At 37.4% G+C, this 19,363-nt stretch overlaps 2 protein-coding genes across 2 annotated transcripts in view; one reads left to right on the forward strand and one right to left on the reverse strand.

Moving 5' to 3' along the window:
• The window catches only part of atad1a (ATPase family AAA domain containing 1a), a 46,276-nt gene extending 34,865 nt beyond the window's left edge, over positions 1-11,411 (forward strand). Inside the window, exons 11-13 of the mRNA XM_079485848.1 lie at positions 10,304-10,355; positions 10,480-10,804; positions 10,955-11,411. Of these exons, the coding sequence (XP_079341974.1) occupies positions 10,304-10,355; positions 10,480-10,505 (78 nt within the window). The 3' untranslated portion in view covers positions 10,506-10,804; positions 10,955-11,411. The remainder of the gene's footprint in view (positions 1-10,303; positions 10,356-10,479; positions 10,805-10,954) is intronic.
• Positions 11,412-12,410: 999 nt separating this feature from the next.
• The window catches only part of htr7c (5-hydroxytryptamine (serotonin) receptor 7c), a gene marked incomplete at both ends in the record, with an annotated part of 29,144 nt that continues 22,191 nt past the window's right edge, over positions 12,411-19,363 (reverse strand). The window contains one exon of the mRNA XM_079484239.1: positions 12,411-13,152. Within this exon, the coding sequence (XP_079340365.1) occupies positions 12,411-13,152 (742 nt within the window). The remainder of the gene's footprint in view (positions 13,153-19,363) is intronic.

Consider the following 19,363-nt stretch of genomic DNA (forward strand, 5'->3'; position numbering starts at 1 on the left):
CCTGAGGCGGGACCTCCTCTCTCAGGCAGGGAACACGATATGGCACCCTCAGCCAGAGCTGTGGGCTCTACACCTTTGGCCTCTCGACGGGAGCCTACGGACCTCCCTGAGGGCGTCCTGAACACCATATCCCAGGCTAGAGCCCCGTCCACTAGACGTCTCTATGCCCTCAAATGGTCTGTCTTCGCCTCCTGGGGTACACCATGCGGCGCTGACCCGGTGTCCTGTGACATATCGCTGATACTGTCATTCTTGCAAGAGTTGTTGGATAACGGCCGTGCCCCTTCCACGCTCAAAGTCTATGTGGCAGCCATTTCAGCCTCACATACCCACATCGAGGGAAAAGGAGTGGGCAAAAACTACCTCACCGTCGTTTCTTGAAGGGCTCCAGGCGGCTACACCCCCCTCGCCCTCTTACAGTTCCCACTTGGGATCTGCCCACGGTCCTGAGGGCTCTAAAGAGCCCTTTGGGCCTCTGCTATCTGCAGGCTGGAAGGAAACAGGCTCTCTCTGTGAGCCCATCCTGTCTTGAATTTGGGCCTAACGACGCCAGGGTCGTCCTCAAACCAAGGCATGGCTATGTACCTAAGGTGCTCTCTACTCCGTTCAGAGCACAGGTTATTACGCTCTCTGCTCTCCCCTCCTCCGAGCGGGACCCAAAGCCTAACCTGCTTTGCCCAGTCAGAGCATTAAAAATCTACATTGAGCGCTCTGCCCCATTCAGACGATCGGAACAGCTCTTTGTGTGCTTCGGTGACCGCACCAGAGGGTCTTCGGTCTCGAAACATAGACTGTCAAAATGGATAGTCGAGGCTATATCGCTAGTGTACTCTTCCTTGGGCCTTCAATGTCCCACGAGAGTTAGAGCCCATTCTACTAGAGGCATTGCCTCTTCCTGGGCCTGGTCTAGCGGTGTCTCTATAGAGGATATCTGTGCGGTGGCCTGCTGGGCTTCGCCGTCCACTTTTACAAGATTCTACAGTCTGGACGTCCCGGCCCTTCAGGCCCGGGTCCTTTCAGCTTTGGATTAGGCCGCTGAGCCCTGGCTCTATAGCCACGCCAGCACCTAATATTTTTTGGGACGATTAACGGACTAGGCCACCTACTAGCTTGACCTTCTCCGCCTTCTCAGGGATTCCCTGTTCATACTGATTATACTGGTTCCCCATAGCGTCCTGCTACGCAGTACGAGTGAAGTATGGTTAAAAGTGTTACTTTTTTCCAACCAATGAGCGTGCAGTTTTCACTGCGCTATTGAATTGCTTCAGTCATCGGAGAAAAAGGAGTTTTCCCCATAGCATCCTGCTACGCAGTACTCGTTCCCGTATCTTAGGGAACCGAGGTTACGTTAGAAACCGAGTACGTTTTGTAAGAATGTGTAAAGCATTTGGCAAATCCCACTGTATATAAATAATCCAGTTCCTATAAATACCAGATAAGTAAAACAAATTTTAGTGTGTACGTGACCTAAATGGCATCAGCGGTCATGGTCTGCTCCAGATTGCTGGAATTTAGTAGCACTTAGCTTGTGACTCACCAACAGCGCCAATCTCAGTTTCTGCTGTATTTTGCCAATAGCTGTTCTGGTGGGAGGACTTTGACATTTTAGGTTGCAGTGCGAAAATAGGATTATTTCATACTAATAAACTGTTATATTTATAGAAATAGTCCTGAGTACTACTGAGCAAAATGTTTGCAATTAAAAAAAAGGCTGGTATCATTTAGAGAGATTTAGTTATGCATTGTGGAAAGATTATATTTAGATGATGTATAAACATTTTTAATATATACATCAGTGTCATTGCATCACATTGTAATGTACAGTATGTCTCGGAAATGTATTACCATATGTCATGTGGGGCATACTGTACATTTGCTTCCATTATCTGTTTACATAGTAAGATTTAAAGTCTGATGTTTTGGTGTATTATAATAACTCGTCAGATTAAAGGAATATGTCAAATTCAAGATTTTGTCAAGCTTTAGCGACAACATTCGTGGCATGATGTCGATTACAACAGAAAATAATTTTAACTCATTTATCAGTTTAACTCATTAATCATACATTCTAATCTTGAATGACTTTCCATCATACTTAGTTGTTTTTAACAAAACCTGTATATGATTCTTTCTTCTGTGGAACACAAAAGAAGATATTTTGAGAAATGTGATTCTTTGTCCATTTGAAGGAAGTCAATGGGGTCCAATGTTGTTTGGTCATCGACGTTCTTCAAAATATTTACATTTAATCATTTAGCAGACGCTTTTATCCAAAGCGACTTACAAAGAGTTCAGGGAGCAATAAGCGATATGTCATACAGAAATATCTTCCTCTGTGTTCTGCTGAAGAAAGGAAGTCACACAGGTTTGAAACAAGATTTTGGTGAGTGAATAAGGAGAGCATGGGAGATCAATGAGATCTCTGATAGTTGTCAAAGCTGAGTGCATCTTGTTTACCAGTGGTTGTGGTCAGAAACTGAGTTGGCTGGTTCTGGTTTGTTTATGAAAAAAACAGATTTCCCCTCTTCTGCACTTTTCCATCTCAGCATTTTCAAGTCTCAGCACATAAACTGAATTAATGTCCTGTTGTGACCCTCTTAATGCTTGAGCTCTCTCTCATACAGGCTGCGTGTGCGTGTCCTCCGCTACTCTTTATTTATCCGGTTATGAGCAACCGCGACATACTCAAATCTGCCCTGTCATCTAAAGGTGGCACTTGTGGGTTATAGGAAACTGTGCTTTTGCACATTTAGTCTCTTGCCCGTTGCCCTATATATTCGAGTGCATGCATGCAAGCATGCTGAATCTCTCTCAATGGCCTCAAGCTCTGCGCTGTGTAAGAGCTGCACGTTTATCGACAGCTCTGTGATCTCGAGATTTACTGTAGTAATCTCAGTATACACGTGTTGTTTGTCCCTCTTCTTATTTGTATGTATGAGCAGTTCTATATTTTATGTTATTAATAAAATGCTGTTTTATTAGTTATTAGTAATAATTTAAAACAGAAATAGTTTAGATTTTGACGTTTTGTTAGACCGCGTTTCGCCAAAACCTAGGTATGGCAAAATTTCCTCCGGCCATACAACAACGACATGCCAAAGTAACAGAACAATAAATGATCCCACATCATATCTAAACAAAACGTGTACAAGAATCCACAAAACTAAATTAATCCACAAACATGCACAAAGACTTACAGATAACAAACACAACCCTCCTATTGTTTAAAATGTACATTTAAAATAAAAAAATAGTTTAAAATCTTTTAAAGCTCTAATTTCTGAAGCAAAAGAGCAACTCGGCTACTATCTAGGCTATAATATCTAGGCTACTAAACCATCTGCAATTTATACTGTGTGTGACAATCGCTGTCATTAGGAACCACCAACAACAACGTTTATCAGGCATGAGTCTAAAATATAGGCCAAACATGAAATTAACAGCAAACAGGATTAATAATAAAACCTGTCTTACCTCGTCGCAGTGAAGTTTATTGCATAAGTAGCGGCGAGGTTGAAAAATCTGTTTATCCAAATGAATACACAGGTAACTTTAATCCAAAAGACGTGTGGATATTTAATGCAGTAAACTGCGACCGCGCAACCTTGAGTACATTGTTGAATTATTCACAGATAATGTAACAAATATAATTCATCTTGCAATATTTACACGTCTTGGTTGGGAAGATGAGATTGTTATATGACTGTTCAAATAAAAAATTATAATTGCCAATTTATTGGTATGTGTCGTAATAACTATGTGTAATAATAACTTTATTATTAAACACCTGTTAGGCATCTTTTAAATAGTGTCCTTATTTTGTTGAAAATGCCTGTATGATCTAATACGTGATGTGAAAATGTAGACGAGCAAAAGGTGGATTCAAACATGCTACGCGATGGTTTAAAAAATTACTAGTCACATGTCTTACCCACTACACCATTGAAGCTGTTGATGACTTTATGTTTTTATACTAAAACTTTATACTTATGTTTTTATACTAAAATATACATGCTTCCGACGCCCATGCTAAAGATATACAGTAGTCTAAAATATTTTGATCATATTTAATGAGCATCAATATTCACACCAGTGTTTTGTCCGAATGCTATGGCTCCGCCATACGCAAACAGCTTATTGACTACCATAGTAAACATTACAAGGCAGTCAAAAATACCACAATACTGTTTGCTTTCAAAAAGAAATTCTTCCAAATATTATTTTCTGTGTTTATCATAAAGAAATATTTTTACAGATTTTGAACAACTTGAGTGTGAGTCAATGAAGACAGAAATGTCATTTTTGTGTGAAGAGTTCCTCGATGTGTTTTGGCGCTTTGTTGCTATGTTCCGATTGGTTCCTGTAGGGTCAGGATACAGGGCAGTTTTTGTAAACAGTGTGTCTACTGATTATAAAAGATGCGTGTGATCTGGCATCCCTTTTGGGATTGTCTGGCCACGCCACTGCAACTCAGAAATGCACACAACAGCACTCTATAATTGTCGTCTAAATCATTTGATCGTCATTTGATGAATATCTTCTGCCATCCTCAACAGATGAAACATAAAAAATCAATTTGAATTGAAATTCAGTTCATCATACGGTTTATCTGTGGGTGGTCCCCACACAACATTAATTGCATTTGTGAACGGAATGCAAATACATAGCCGCGTGCATTCAAAAGTATGACAGTCACATCTTTTAAATACAGTCACGTGCAGGGCTGATTCTGCGCTTTTTAAGTGTGCGTTAAACCGAACAGGATTTTTGTGCTGGAAGTGTTTGATGAAGTCGCTCCCTAAACTCTAAAAATACATCACCTGAAAGCATGACTCAACACAAGCGCGCATTGTCTTTCTGATTGCTTTGCTCTCTCAGTCTAAGTGGCATTCAGGAGTGCTGTATGGGGATCACATCTGCCTCACAACCTCTGAATAAAATATCTTCCTGCAAGCGGAGGGGAAACTAAATGGCCTTTTTGGGTCACAGCATTCCTACTTTTCTGAGATTTTTTCCTGGGTCTGAAAAGTGTCTTTCCTTCCAGCTTCGTCATTAAGACTTTAAAACCCCCTCGGATCTTGAATTATTAACCAACTGTGATGTTTATTTTGGAATCGCTAACAGGAGGTCTTTAAGTCATTCAGAAGGTCAGACTTGTCGTTTTTGAATTCTGTGTGTGTTTTCAGCTAAAGACGTTCAATTTACGAGTTTTAAAGCAGTTCTCAATGGTCTAAAAATAACCAAACACATAGAAATATTTCGATTTTAGTTGTTGAACGTGTGTTTGTTCCGTATTATATTTAAGTCATCTTACGAAGTTCTGAGAAACTCTGGTTTAAAGGTCCAGAGTATGAGTATTTGCGGCATCTAGGGGTGAAGTTGCGAATTGCAACCAACGGCTCACTCCACCCCTCCGTTTCTAAGAACTACGGTGGCTGACACAGGACTATGCTGTCACGTTTTCGTTTCTTTGCCGAAGGAGATAACGTATTTATGAAACTCGCTCTGTAGTGCAGTTTGTCTGTTTAGGGCTACTGTAGAAACAACACGGTGAATTCCATGTAAGGGGACCCGCGGTGTATGTAGATAGAAATGGCTCATTCTAAGGTAATAAAAACGTAACGCTTCATTGCGTAAGGTCTTTATACACCCCTGAAGACATAGTTATATATATTATATTGCATTTCTGTCAGTAGTTCCTCCAAAAAATTACATATTGGACGTAAAACAACTGTCTTCTGCTTCTCAGACTTTAAATGCTGTTTGCAAACAATGCAATTGAGATGTTCATTCTTCACTGATTTATGAAGATCAATTACAAAAGAGGCATCTCTGACCTAAGGGTGTGTGTGTGTGTGTGTGTGTGTGTGTGTGTGTGTGTGTGTGTGTGTGTGTGTGTGTGTGTGTGTACGTGTACATACCGTTTACCCTAAATGCAATAAAATATCCACCAAGAAACAGACACACGATACAGGAAAACTCACAATTTTATAATTCCATATAGAAATATATTGAGGTAGAGAAAGCACTTGTCAGGTGATCCAATATGACACATTGTACAAAATTACTGTTGCTATGCCAAAGAAACAAAAGAAGCTTCTCAGCTTTGCCCACATCCTGTTAGCATGAAGGTGTAAGAAGGTGTTTTCTGTAACTTTAACATCGCCGGGTCAGTGTCTTTAGAGCTATGGTTTGTTTGATGAAACGCTCATTACGGGTGAGGGACGTGGTAAATGTATTGTGAAGCCAGTCATTCAACAGACATAAAAAGGACATTTGGCTTGCACTGCAGTTATGTGCAATACAACACTGGGAAAAACCCAAAGCTCTTAGCAAACATGGAGATTTAGTGCTAGCTTTATGAATATGATTCATACAGAATTGCCAGTTGGATGAATAGAAGTGCCTTGATGGCTTCAAAAGTATGCACTACAACTGATGCCTATTTTCAAACACATTTTCATCTATTGCTTCATTCTGTCTCATCAGTCGGGTGAAAAAAGTATTTCTCCTTTCAGAATCACTTTACCTTTGAGCATTCCCTAAATACATTCTACTTTAATAACACAAGCAAAACTCATTTTGGCATCATCCGTCTGCATCTGTCGATATTGCTTTTGAGCACCATATCAGATAGTATTTCTTAACTTTGCATGTCTAAACCTTCAAACATGTTCTTTTTTCAATGGACTTTAAAACTCGATGTGAACTTGATGTGGACACATGCCGCCTACCAGTCAGCATAATGTGTGATGCTAGACATAAGTTTTTTTCAGGTGGGTGGGAAGATATTTTATATGCATGACTAACCAATAATTCTGTCACTATTTACAGTCCTCATTTTATTCCCATGCTATTTTTAAACACCCCATAAATCAACATGTTTGCTTATACCAAAAACCAGCTTATGATTTATACAGCGCAAAGCTCCGAAACGGCATTGCCGAAAATATAACTGGAGCTCTTAAATGTAATTCATGTCTGCGTTAAATTGAAACCAGTGCGTGTCATGCTATGGTCGATCGCATTGGTTCTCACTCGTAATGGGACTGATGTGAAAGATGTGGCAGGTTTGCAAAATCCTATAAATGAGATTGAAGAGCCGTATGGGCGAAGGGACATTTATCAAAGTTATCATAAGAACACTGATTGAAATTTTACTCTGTTCCCCATAGAAAGCCATCATATAGCTCCAGAAGACTTATTAGAAGAATAGCTATTCATATAACTGTACTTTTAAGATACGTATACTACGTTATTGTCCTTTTTGGAGCTTGGAAGGTTAAATCACCATCGGTATCCTTGTATGGAAAGCAGAATTGTTTCCTAATATGATTCCCTCTTAGGCTATAAAATGATGAAAACATAATGGGGCGGTTTCTCAATGTATTTTAAGATAAGTCAAGAGTAAGCTGTGTTCAGTTTAGACAGCTCTAACATTTATTTAACGCTTAATTCCTGTCCAGGAAACCGCCCAGAAAGGTTTTAATGACTTTGAAATAATTCAAATGTATCTGTGTTTCAAATAAATGCATTTACTTAAATGGTCTAAATACATATTTAAAGTAGATTTTGTCCAAATATAGTCATTTTTGTCTCGTACTGTCAATTATTTAGACTCCTGCAACCCAGAAATGCAAATCTAAAGGACACTGTGTAGTAGTGAAGCATGTTTGAATTGTTTTTCCCAAATGGACCAAGAAATTCGATCTAAATCCATTCCAGACCTGTCTGGGCCAGATCCAGCTACCATTAGATATGTTTTCTTTATTAGAACTGCGACCAAATTGGAAAGCATCAAAAGGTAATCTCATGACAGATGTTTTTCTTTGTAGAATTTGGGACAGTCTTATTCATTTTTTCAATGCGAAAACTAAATAAAATCTGGTTTTAAAATTTTTTTTAAGATTCTTGATGTTCTGCAGGAAAACGGCCGAGTCATTAGATTTGGTGACTTCAACAGTTGAATAAATAATTTTGTAACTTTACAAATGTGTACAAAATGGTGCCTTAATGTGAACAGGAAAGACAATACAGATCCTTACAAAAGATGGTATCAGGATTCAATGCGGTACAAAGTGAAAAAAATGAGGGTACACTAATAAAACTTTGTAAGCGGAAAATCACTGATTTCCATAGACATAGGAAATTACATACGGTCAATATTAATGTGACAACAGTACAAACTAATAACAGATCACCCTTTTGGCAGGCAAAGATTCATTTCCATGTCTTAAGTTATGTCATCACACACATCTGCTTCTAAAACTACACCAATATTGAAATGTATCTGCTGTTCTTTTTTTAAAGGGATAGTACACCCAAAGGAAATTATTTCTTATTTATTCACCCTCATGTTATCTGCAGAACAAAAAACAAGATATAAAAAAAATGTTGGTAACCAAAGAACATTGGCCCCCATGGACTTCCAGTGTATGGACACAAAACCCCTGAGACATTTCTCAAAGTATCTTATTTCGTTTTCCACCAAAGAAATAGTCATATACAGGCTTTAAATGACATGATGGTGAATAAATGATGACCAAATTCTTATTTTGGGGCTTTAAAGGAAGAAATGAAACAAAGTGGGTAAAAAAATATAATTTCTTGTGCCTCTGCTCAAACTCCTTCCTTTAAAACGCTGTAAGATACAGCAGCATAAAAACACTGGGCAGCAGGTAAAAAAACATCTTATTTCCAAGCTACTGCACATGGCTAATGTAACCCCAAACACCAGCGCTTTACCCGGTAATGACATGTCTTACACAGCAACACATCAATCATGTCTCATTCATTCATTGTCTCCTATGCTTTTCAGAGTTGTTAAATTGAATGCCCTTGAATACATCTGCACTATATATAACACCCTATATAGTTTGTACGGCCTGCTGTGTTATGATCTGCTGCATGATTCACATGCCTTTTGTCTTCTCGCTTTGTGTTTAATGCCCCATTATTATTCATCCTGTCTGGCTGTGTTCCCGCTGTCCCTTATTATTAGTTCATTGCAATTTTTCAACGTTTGAATTTAATTTGATTTTCAAAATTGCTTTAATGACAAATAAGACTTAAGTGTGAATAACATTTCTGCAGATGCGGACCATGTATAATGGTTGTTATATTAACAGCCAGGGTCCAAATTGAACACTTATACAGTCCTAAATGAATTTTTAATATATGATGCTCTGAGTTACATGAAAGCCGTTGCTCTTTGTCAAAGATGCGCAATGACGACCCTTACAAAAAATACGTTTATTCAAGTGTGCTGTTTGTACTTTTGGACTAAAAATAAAGAAGAATACTTTCAGAACTACTTTTCAGTAATATAATTAAAATCACACTTACATATACTTGACATATACTTACAGAAAAGTATATTTGGCCTATAGTTGTACTCAGTCCGATATACTTAAAGTATTGTTAAGTATACGTGGCTTGTTAACTTTTGACATAAGCAGCTTATTATTTACTTTTTATTACAAGGCTCATTGATTCTGATTGGCCAGTCGCAACATTTGCAGGTGCGTTATTCCCAGAACCTCTCTAAACAAATGACACAAGTTGTTTCTTACCTTAAATCCAAAAAGTAAACTGCTTTTCCTTACGGAAGGTCTGCATTTGGTAAAAATGAGCTAATAAAATATTTGTTTCTCATGTGGCAAGTAGTCGTGTAATGTACAGGAGCCGGCTGTTACACCATTAACATGCTTCGCGTCGAGTCCTGATCACACTGTCAGAGCTTATTTCTGCGATAACAACCGGCTGCCCTTTAATTACCCCTTATTTAACATACTGTTGTAAACTAGTTGTGTACTTAAAGTTTCCTACTTTTACACTTAATGTATACTAAAAAGTATATTTTTATTCATTTAAAAGTGGGCCAATTTAGTCCCAAGTAGTATTGATATAGTACACTTAAAAGTAGACAACTAGAACATTGATACTAGAAAACGTACTACACTTGATCTTAGCCAAAAGGCAGAGAAGTGACCCTAGTATACTTACTACATAAAGCATTAATAAAATAAACTTGAGTTCAATTAGATTTTTTGGGAAAATATAATCACAAGAAGAACATGTGTTTTATGATAATATAATGCAAATACATATCAATTCATAAATATGTTTGGCAATTAAAATGACATTTTAACTTTTTCTGCCATTGGCAAAAAGACTATCAAAAAGTTTGGTCTTTCGGGCCAGTTTCCTGAAATCTGTGCGAGAATAATTCTGTTGTCTCTGCATTCAAATTGTACAAATAAACTTCTTTTTTGTTTCATTCAAACTCTCTTTTTCTCTCTAGCTCGGTGTTGTTTACCATCAGCGAACACTTAAAGTTGGCCTAGTGGGAAAAGGTAATACACACAAATACAACAAAACTCAGACAATTGCAACTCCTCTGTGACAAGAAACATTTTGTAAGCTTCTCACAAATATTTGGCAACATAGAACTGTACATAAAAAACAACTCTCCTCCAGACTTTCTGTGCAAACAACCGTGTTGAGTTGTTCTGTCAATAATTTATCTGTTCCGGGGGAGTCCGTCATTATCGCTTGAGGTTTCAAGAAATTCGGTCCTTCCAGTTACAACGGGTTTCATCATTTATGGCTCAAGAGACACTTAAAGACATTCAATGTCTTTTTAAATTGCCACATCGGGTCGAAAAGAGGATGCACAACTGACAACGCCGGTTCACAGGTTATGCACAAAGCCTTGCAGAGTTTAGATGTTCCATCAAAGACAGGCAGCTATGTTCTTAACGTTCCTAAAATAGATGGACTGAGTCATCGAAAAAAAAGCAAGGTGAGTGCTCTGTCTCTCAGCGTCTCGGAGCAGAGATTCCTGCTCACACACACAGACACACACACACACACACTCTCTGATGGATTTCCAATACAAGTCGAGCCTCATTGTGACAACTAACCACAAGCCCTTATTTTCTCTCCTCTGAAGACTTGGGTGTATCAGATATCTACAGAACTTCTGATTTACCATAAAGTGGCTGCATATTTCTTCAGGACTATGGCAGAAGCAACTGATGTAGAATGCAGCTCTAGCAATGACGGGCTAAAGGAAGAGGGCAGGATTTCAGATGAGTGAAGATTTTCACCCTTTTCCATGTTACAGTCTATTCTAATGATGAGATAACGAACAGGCCTGAGAAAATAACGGCCAGGACGATAGTAGGATGTATCATCACACCTCCATGACAGCAAAAAATGAGCAGATTGCCTTGAATTTAGAAAGCAGAAATGTTCAGCTGGTGTTTTGGTATGAATTAATATTTATACAATATACTTTTTAAACAATTTTAAACAAAATGTAAAATTATTGTTTTGCAATACAGTATATCTATTTTTCATGCAAGTGTTTCCTGATAATAAACTAGGCGAAGCTGGTTTTCAGGTTTAATCTGGCCTGCTGTATAGATGGTTTCATCATTCGCACACACCTTGTTTGCTTGTCGGTCTGTCTAGTGGCTGGTAATAAAACAATTTATTTTATATTTAATTCATAACAATATAATTGTTTATTAATATTTAATTGTATATTAATTGTATTATTAAATTGTAATTAATTGTATTAATATTAAATTAAACTACTCAACAGATATTGATTCTCTGTGGAAGTCTATGAACCCAAAGTTAGGTTTGGGCCACATAACTTTTGTTTATGTTGTTGAGATCGCAGATAAAAAAAATTCATACTGATTTCATTTATTATTCCCAGACATCGATGAGAATAAATGAAGAATAAATAGATACTTTTCATTAGATCTCTTTTTTCCTGAGAACATCTTTTTACAAATGATTTCAAAATCAGTTTTGCCAAGTCTGCAGTCAAAAAACTATATTATTGAAAATTTCATTATGAACTTGAAATGTGCCAAAATTCTGATTATTGTACATATACAAGCCACATCAATTATACAAATATATAACAAATGTCTAATATCAATTTATTTTAATTGTTCTATTTTAATTTTAGGAAAAACCTGAGGTTTTTAACTGATACTTATCAGAGGTTAAACTGATACTTACGTAGATGAAAAACAACTGAGAACTCTGTCAAATGTTCCTAAGCTATAAAAGAGCAAACTCTGAAAGTGACCAAACTACAGTAGCCCTACTTTCCTTTAAAACCAGAAAACCAGCTTTCTTTCTTTCTTTGTTTTTGTAACTGAAATATCCCTGTTCTGAAGAAATATGAGGCTTTTTATATATGTATCCCATCATTAATGCTATCCATTAAAATGATAATAAATCATAATGCTGCACATTGTTCTCCATTCACCTGGCTTTTAAGTCTTGGTAGTTGACAATGATTCAGTCCCATCTGAATTACTGTGTATGTCATCTGACGTAACCACATCTGGGCCAAACCTTATCTGTTAGCTGTACTTTGTCTCTTAAACCTTCAATGCCTCATGAACCCCTACAGCCGACAGACGGCGGTTTATGTTTCTATATCGGCAGCGGAGAAGGTCTCTGTATGTGGAGCGCAGGTCCCTGTTAAAGAAAGCGTAAATAAAGGGATTCATCAGCGAGTTGGTGTAGCCAAACCACAGCAGCGTCCTCTCCAGCCAAATGGGTATGCAGCTACACTTCACCCCACATATGAATGGTCTTGCTGTAGACAGAATGAAAAATGGCAACCAACAAATTCCAAACACGCCGACTATCACACCCAGCGTCGTGGCTGCCTTTTGCTCCCGCTTAAAAATTGAGATGTTCTGTCGCTCTCGGCTTAGCAGTCGGGAAAGAGCGGCACATTCCTCAGTGACGCCGGGTTGAGGTTTGAGCCCTTGCATTCTCAGCGCTTCGCTAGCCACCGTCTCCAGGCGCTCGCGGCGGGAGAAGTCAGTGAAACGATGCTTGGCGCCGCTCTTTCTGGCGGCCTTGAAGATCTTGTAGTACATGAAGAGCATTACGATCATGGGGATGTAGAAGGCCACGGCGGTGGAGTAGATGGTGTAGCCGAAGTCTTGGCTGATCAGACAGACGCCGGCGGTGTTGACGTTCTTCGCCCACCCGCAAAACGGCGGCAGAGTGATGGAGGCGGACACGAGCCACACCCCGAAGATCATTTTCGCCATTAGCTGGCCATTTTGGCGAGCCGGGTAGGTCAAAGGGCGGGTGATGCCAAGATACCTGCAATCGAAACCCAAAAAACATTTTGTGTCATTTCTTTGCCAAAAGAGTCATCAACTACAAAACAGCACCGCAAATGGTTATCTTGCCTTAAGGTCTTGTTTTCTTAAATCCCACACGATAGTACTTTGAAAGATGATTGAGAGGCGAACGAGATCGAAATGAGAAATTAGGCTTACTTCAGGGGCACGCTATGGCACACTAAGGGTGTGGTGGCGCAAATTGCATTTGTCTGAAAAGTTCTTTCCTGAGCCAATCAGCAGCCACTTGAGTCGAGTTGATGAGACGAGTGCAGATTTTTATGGAAAGTGCGACAAAATATCAATTATAATTTGGAAATTGACCGTCGCCGCATCTGTTGTCGCCTATTCGAAAGTTATATGCGTGTGTAAAGAGTAGAAGATTACAGCACTTGAAGGTTTGATGAAGACATCTTATTGCCATCATCATCGGACCCCTGGTCCCAGGAGACACTTATTGCAAAAACGTGCTTTCCATTAAGATCTTAATTCAAAACCTGTGCAGTTTTGTTTCTTGCTAGTGCCAGATGTCTGTGTACTGTGCATATTCATTTTGTATTTACAAACATATACATACACATTCACATACATGCTTACAGTATATTTAAGTAAAATATAAAATTGAATAGATTCATATATAATTTAATTTACCAGTAAATATAAATAAATACATCTACATTTTTCCTATATGTATGTGTATGTTTTAGTGTTTATAAATACAAAATGTATATGCACAATACACAGACATCTATTATATAAACACAAACTTTTATTCTGGATGGTATCAAGGTATGGTATCGTGATTACTCGTTTGAAAGCCTTATTTATTCATTTTTGCTATGTCACACCATAGGATACATGTACACGTGGACACATTTACGTGTAATGTAAACACAGATTCTTGTGAGGTGTATGGAAATGTAGGACCTTGGAGAAAAAAACGATGTGATTCATTGTTCGTTCAACATTGGACATTCATATTTTTAAGATAAGATGTTTTTTCAGCCATTGGTTATATTCTTCTTTTTACTACATTTTAACCCCCCCAAAAAAACGTTAAATCAGATTTTACAGACGTAAACGACAAATTTCATCATATATGCTGTCTATGTTCCGTGGAATTGTAAAGAAAATGTGTAAAGTAATAATACAACATTTTTATATGGGTCAACTAGACCCGCAAATAATAGCTGTGTAACAAAAACATGATCACCATACAAAGGATTTGACACTGTAGCCTAACACTTTATTTTAAGAGAAAGCAAGAGAATTTACAAAAATGATGTACACTTATATAAAAAGAATATACAAAAATGTAAAATCTCTGAAGCACTATAAGTGCAATGACATCTCTGACATTTTCATTTCCATGATATCTGCTATGGTTTAGTCTGCATGCACAAGATGAGAACAGCATTCCTTTAAGAGGCTTAGCAGTCCATCACCCATTACTTTATGACTCTCATGGCCCTGTGGAGGTCGTGGGGTCAAGTAAAGTTCTATAATGACACTGAGGGCACAAGAGGTTACAGTGCTAGAAAAACTGTTGTTATAACATATTTACAGAGAACGAGCTTCAAATACAGTATGTTTTAATGTATAATATGTAAATTTTTCTGTTCTCAAAATAATTCTTATGAGAGACTTTAGAGCTTCTGCTGGTCTTATGACGTCAATATGCCTGCCTCCACGAGGGAGGAAACCTGTAATTTGCTTTGGAACCGTTAACTTGTGACCATGTATTTATATTTTAAGAATAATATATAATGTTTTATATGTTATGGTGTTTCTTAAGATTAAAAACTTTAAATGTTAAAATAATTTATTCACATTTATATTTCATACATACAGCAGTTTGTCATTTCCTTCATTTCTAATCTCAAACTCAGCTGAGACGTGAGGAGTTATATAACAACATTCACGTGTGAAGAAATGTAGGATTTCTTGCATGGAAAAATCATTCCAGGTCTTCCTGGATTTAACACAAAGTACCCTTTTTCTACTCTCGAAGCAGTAAATGAATGGCATTCTTGAAGTAACTTTTCAGAAGCGATGAAATGTCAGTCAGATATAGTAACCGTTACAAGTCACAAGAGGAAGAATTGTAAAATATTAATCATTATCATCAAAACATTCTCATACAACAGATGTTCTCAATGAGGTTATGAACTTTTGTAACCTTCATGAACATTCCAAGACCGAGATTCATTCCTTTTAGCTTCCCCGTTCATTGTTCGGCTGCCGGTCTCTCGTGGTTTTGTTTGATTTTCTTCTGTGCTCTTAGAAGTACATGCAGGCAGGTTTAATAAAGAGGTTATTTTCCTTGCATCAGCACAGTGAAGCGATGCCTGTTTTTCTCAAGATTGTTAAGGCCTTTCGTTAAAAGCATAATTTATGTTTGTGTAACCAGGATGAGACAGTGACATATTTGTAAAAAAATGCCATTAGAAGATGTAAACAAGAAACAAGCAGTTTTCCATGTGGATTTTTAGCACCTTGCATTATTTTCACATCCACGTTACTTTTGTCTCACGTGTTGGTGTATTGTATAGTCCATGGAAAATGAAAATGTAGAATACAGGCTACACTCCTTAAAATAAAGGTGCTTAAAACGTTTTTCACACATTTCTTTGGGCCAAAAGAACTATTCAGTCAAAGGTTATTTAACAAACCTTTTTATAATCTAAAGAATATTGTTTAGATGTTAAAAGTTCTTTATGGAACTATTAAGACAAAGTTCTTCAGTGGCATTGTGAAGCACCTTAATATTTAAGAGTGTACCATAGAGAAGGATAAATGGACAAAGAAAGATGGCAGGGTAGTGCACAAAGATTTGCCTTTAAGTGAACTGATGAGATGTGACATACCAGGGTCAAAGCACGACAGAAAGACATTCAGATCAAACCGTCCCTTGCTTTACCTTTATGTTGATCAGAGATTCTCTCTCTTTCCTTCTCTTTCATTTTAAGTTCTAAGAAGGTTTGTGGGTATGACAAGGTTTGTGGGGAGTACTCCTCTATTGCCAAAGCATTTACAGCTGGGCTGCATACAAATAACAGTAGAAAATTTTTTATAACCTCTCTCTATCTTTCTCTGCCTCTCCTTTCTCCCCCACCTTTGTGGTATTTCTGTCAGTTTTTATTTACTGAACATGACTGCAACTGCGTCTGCAATAGGGTCCCTTTTCTGTGTGGACATTATATGTAATGCACAACATTTCTTTTCATATTCTAAAAACAGATATAACAATTTTTTTGCCTCTAGATGTTTTTTTAAGAAGCGTCTGACAAATGCTTAGCTGTAACTTAATACGGCTCAACAAATCAAATTTTGTGTTTTAGTAGAATAATATAGGGGTCAGCCTAATTGTTAGAGCGTTGGGCTCGTGATCAGGAGGTTGCCGGTTCTAATCTCAGTGCCAGCAGGTCATGACTGAAGGGCCCTTGAGCAAGGCACCTTACCCCTGATTGCTCTGCAGTAATGTGCCACTGTAACAAAAAACTACTTGTAAGTCGCTTTGGATAAAAGCGTCTGCCAAATGAGTAAATGTAATACATCAGAGCTCGCACACTGTTGGTTGCTTGGAAACAGACCTGAGAGTAGATTATGGAACTTGATGGAGTGTTTTAAGATTTCCTGAGTACAGATAAAATAAGAATCCTAAATCAATTTAATTCTGTAATGCAAATTTGACAAAAATCGTAATTTAAAGTATCAAATCGAATTTAACGTATTTAGTTAAAGGAATTATTCACTTTCAACACATATTTTCATGATAATTTACTCATCCCTGTTGGAATCCAAGGTGTTTATGTATATTTTTCTTTAGTCAAAAAGAAATTAAGGTTTTTGATGAAAACATTCCAGGATTATTCTCCATATAGTGGACTTCAATGGACTCCGAACGCTTGAAGGTCAGTGCAGCTTTAAAGGGCTTTAAACGATATCAGATGGTGAATAAGGGTATTATCTAGCGAAACGATCGGTCATTTAAAAAAAATGCTTTATAAACACAAATGCTCGACTTGCTCTGTTCTGCGAAGCGCGTTCACAGATTTTGGACTTCGAGGAGAAGATGAGATGGATTTTTTCGCCCTGCCCTACCAAGGTCAAGCATGACCTTTTCAACAAAATTACGTATTACGTGAAGCCGTGAATGAGCTTCGCAGAACAGAACAAGGCGAGCCTTTGTGTTTATAAAGGAAATCGTTTTTTTTTTAGACGACAGATCGTGTCTCTAGATAAGATTAGATTAGATTAGATTCAACTTTATTGTCATTACACATATACAAGTACAGTGTAACGAAATGTAGTTTAGGTCTAACCGGAAGTGCAGTTAGCAAGTGCAGGATATACAGTTAGAATAAATACAGAATACCATATGAGAGAATATTATACAGTGGGCATGGACTATGAAAATACTTTACAGTAGGTATGTTCTATGAAAATATGACAGTAGGTATATACTATGAACAATATATACAGATGGCTATATACTATGAACATTAATGTACATGTGTCTATGAACAGATAATAATTTAGACTAAACAATAGTGCAAGTGACTTAAGTGTTCATAAATTATAGACATTAGCTATTAAAGCTGCAGTGCAATAGATGAGTAGATGCAGTTAATGGAGTTACAGTGCAGTAGATAAGTTAGTGCAGTTATTGAAGTTACAGTGCAGTAGATGAGTTAATGCAGTTATTGAAGTTAAAGTGCAATAGATGAGTAGATGCAGTTAATAGAGTTACAGTGTAGTAGATAAGTTAGTGCAGTTATTGAAGTTACAGTGCAGTAGATGAGTTAATGCAGTTAATAAGTTGCAGTCCAGAAGATGAGTAAATGCAGTTAATAAGGTTACAGTGCAGTAGATAAGTTAATGCAGTTATTGAAGTTACAGTGCAATAGATGAGTAGATGCAGTTAATGGAGTTACAGTGCAGTAGATAAGTTAGTGCAGTTATTGAAGTTACAGTGCAATAGATGAGTAGATGCAGTTAATAGAGTTACAGTGCAGTAGATAAGTTAGTGCAGTTATTGAAGTTACAGTGCAATAGATGAGTAGATGCAGTTAATAGAGTTACAGTGTAGTAGATTAGTTAATGCAGTTATTGAAGTTACAGTGCAATAGATGAGTAGATGCAGTTAATAGAGTTACAGTGTAGTAGATAAGTTAGTGCAGTTATTGAAGTTACAGTGCAATAGATGAGTAGATGCAGTTAATAGAGTTACAGTGCAGTAGATAAGTTAATGCAGTTAATAAGTTGCAGTACAGAAGATGAGTAAATGCAGTTAATAAGGTTACAGTGCAGTAGATAAGTTAATGCAGTTATTGAAGTTACAGTGCAATAGATGAGTAGATGCAGTTAATGGAGTTACAGTGCAGTAGATAAGTTAGTGCAGTTATTGAAGTTACAGTGCAATAGATGAGTAGATGCAGTTAATAGAGTTACAGTGCAGTAGATAAGTTAGTGCAGTTATTGAAGTTACAGTGCAATAGATGAGTAGATGCAGTTAATAGAGTTACAGTGCAGTAGATAAGTTAGTGCAGTTATTGAAGTTACAGTGCAATAGATGAGTAGATGCAGTTAATGGAGTTACAGTGCAGTAGATAAGTTAGTGCAGTTATTGAAGTTACAGTGCAGTAGATGAGTTAATGCAGTTATTGAAGTTAAAGTGCAATAGATGAGTAGATGCAGTTAATAAGGTTACAGTGCAGTCGATTAGTTAATGCAGTTATTGAAGTTTAAGTGCAATAGATGAGTAGATGCAGTTAATAGAGTTACAGTGCAGTAGATAAGTTAGTGCAGTTATTGAAGTTACAGTGCAATAGATGAGTAGATGCAGTTAATAGAGTTACAGTGCAGTAGATAAGTTAGTGCAGTTATTGAAGTTACAGTGCAATAGATGAGTAGATGCAGTTAATGGAGTTACAGTGCAGTAGATAAGTTAGTGCAGTTATTGAAGTTACAGTGCAGTAGATGAGTTAATGCAGTTATTGAAGTTAAAGTGCAATAGATGAGTAGATGCAGTTAATAAGGTTACAGTGCAGTCGATTAGTTAATGCAGTTATTGAAGTTTAAGTGCAATAGATGAGTAGATGCAGTTAATAGAGTTACAGTGCAGTAGATGATGTAGTTATGAAAGTGGTCCATTAGTGCAAATTAGATTAGATTAGATTCAACTTTAT

This window comes from Barbatula barbatula (genome assembly GCF_947034865.1).
Source record: "Barbatula barbatula genome assembly, chromosome: 2".
NCBI lineage: Eukaryota > Metazoa > Chordata > Actinopteri > Cypriniformes > Nemacheilidae > Barbatula > Barbatula barbatula.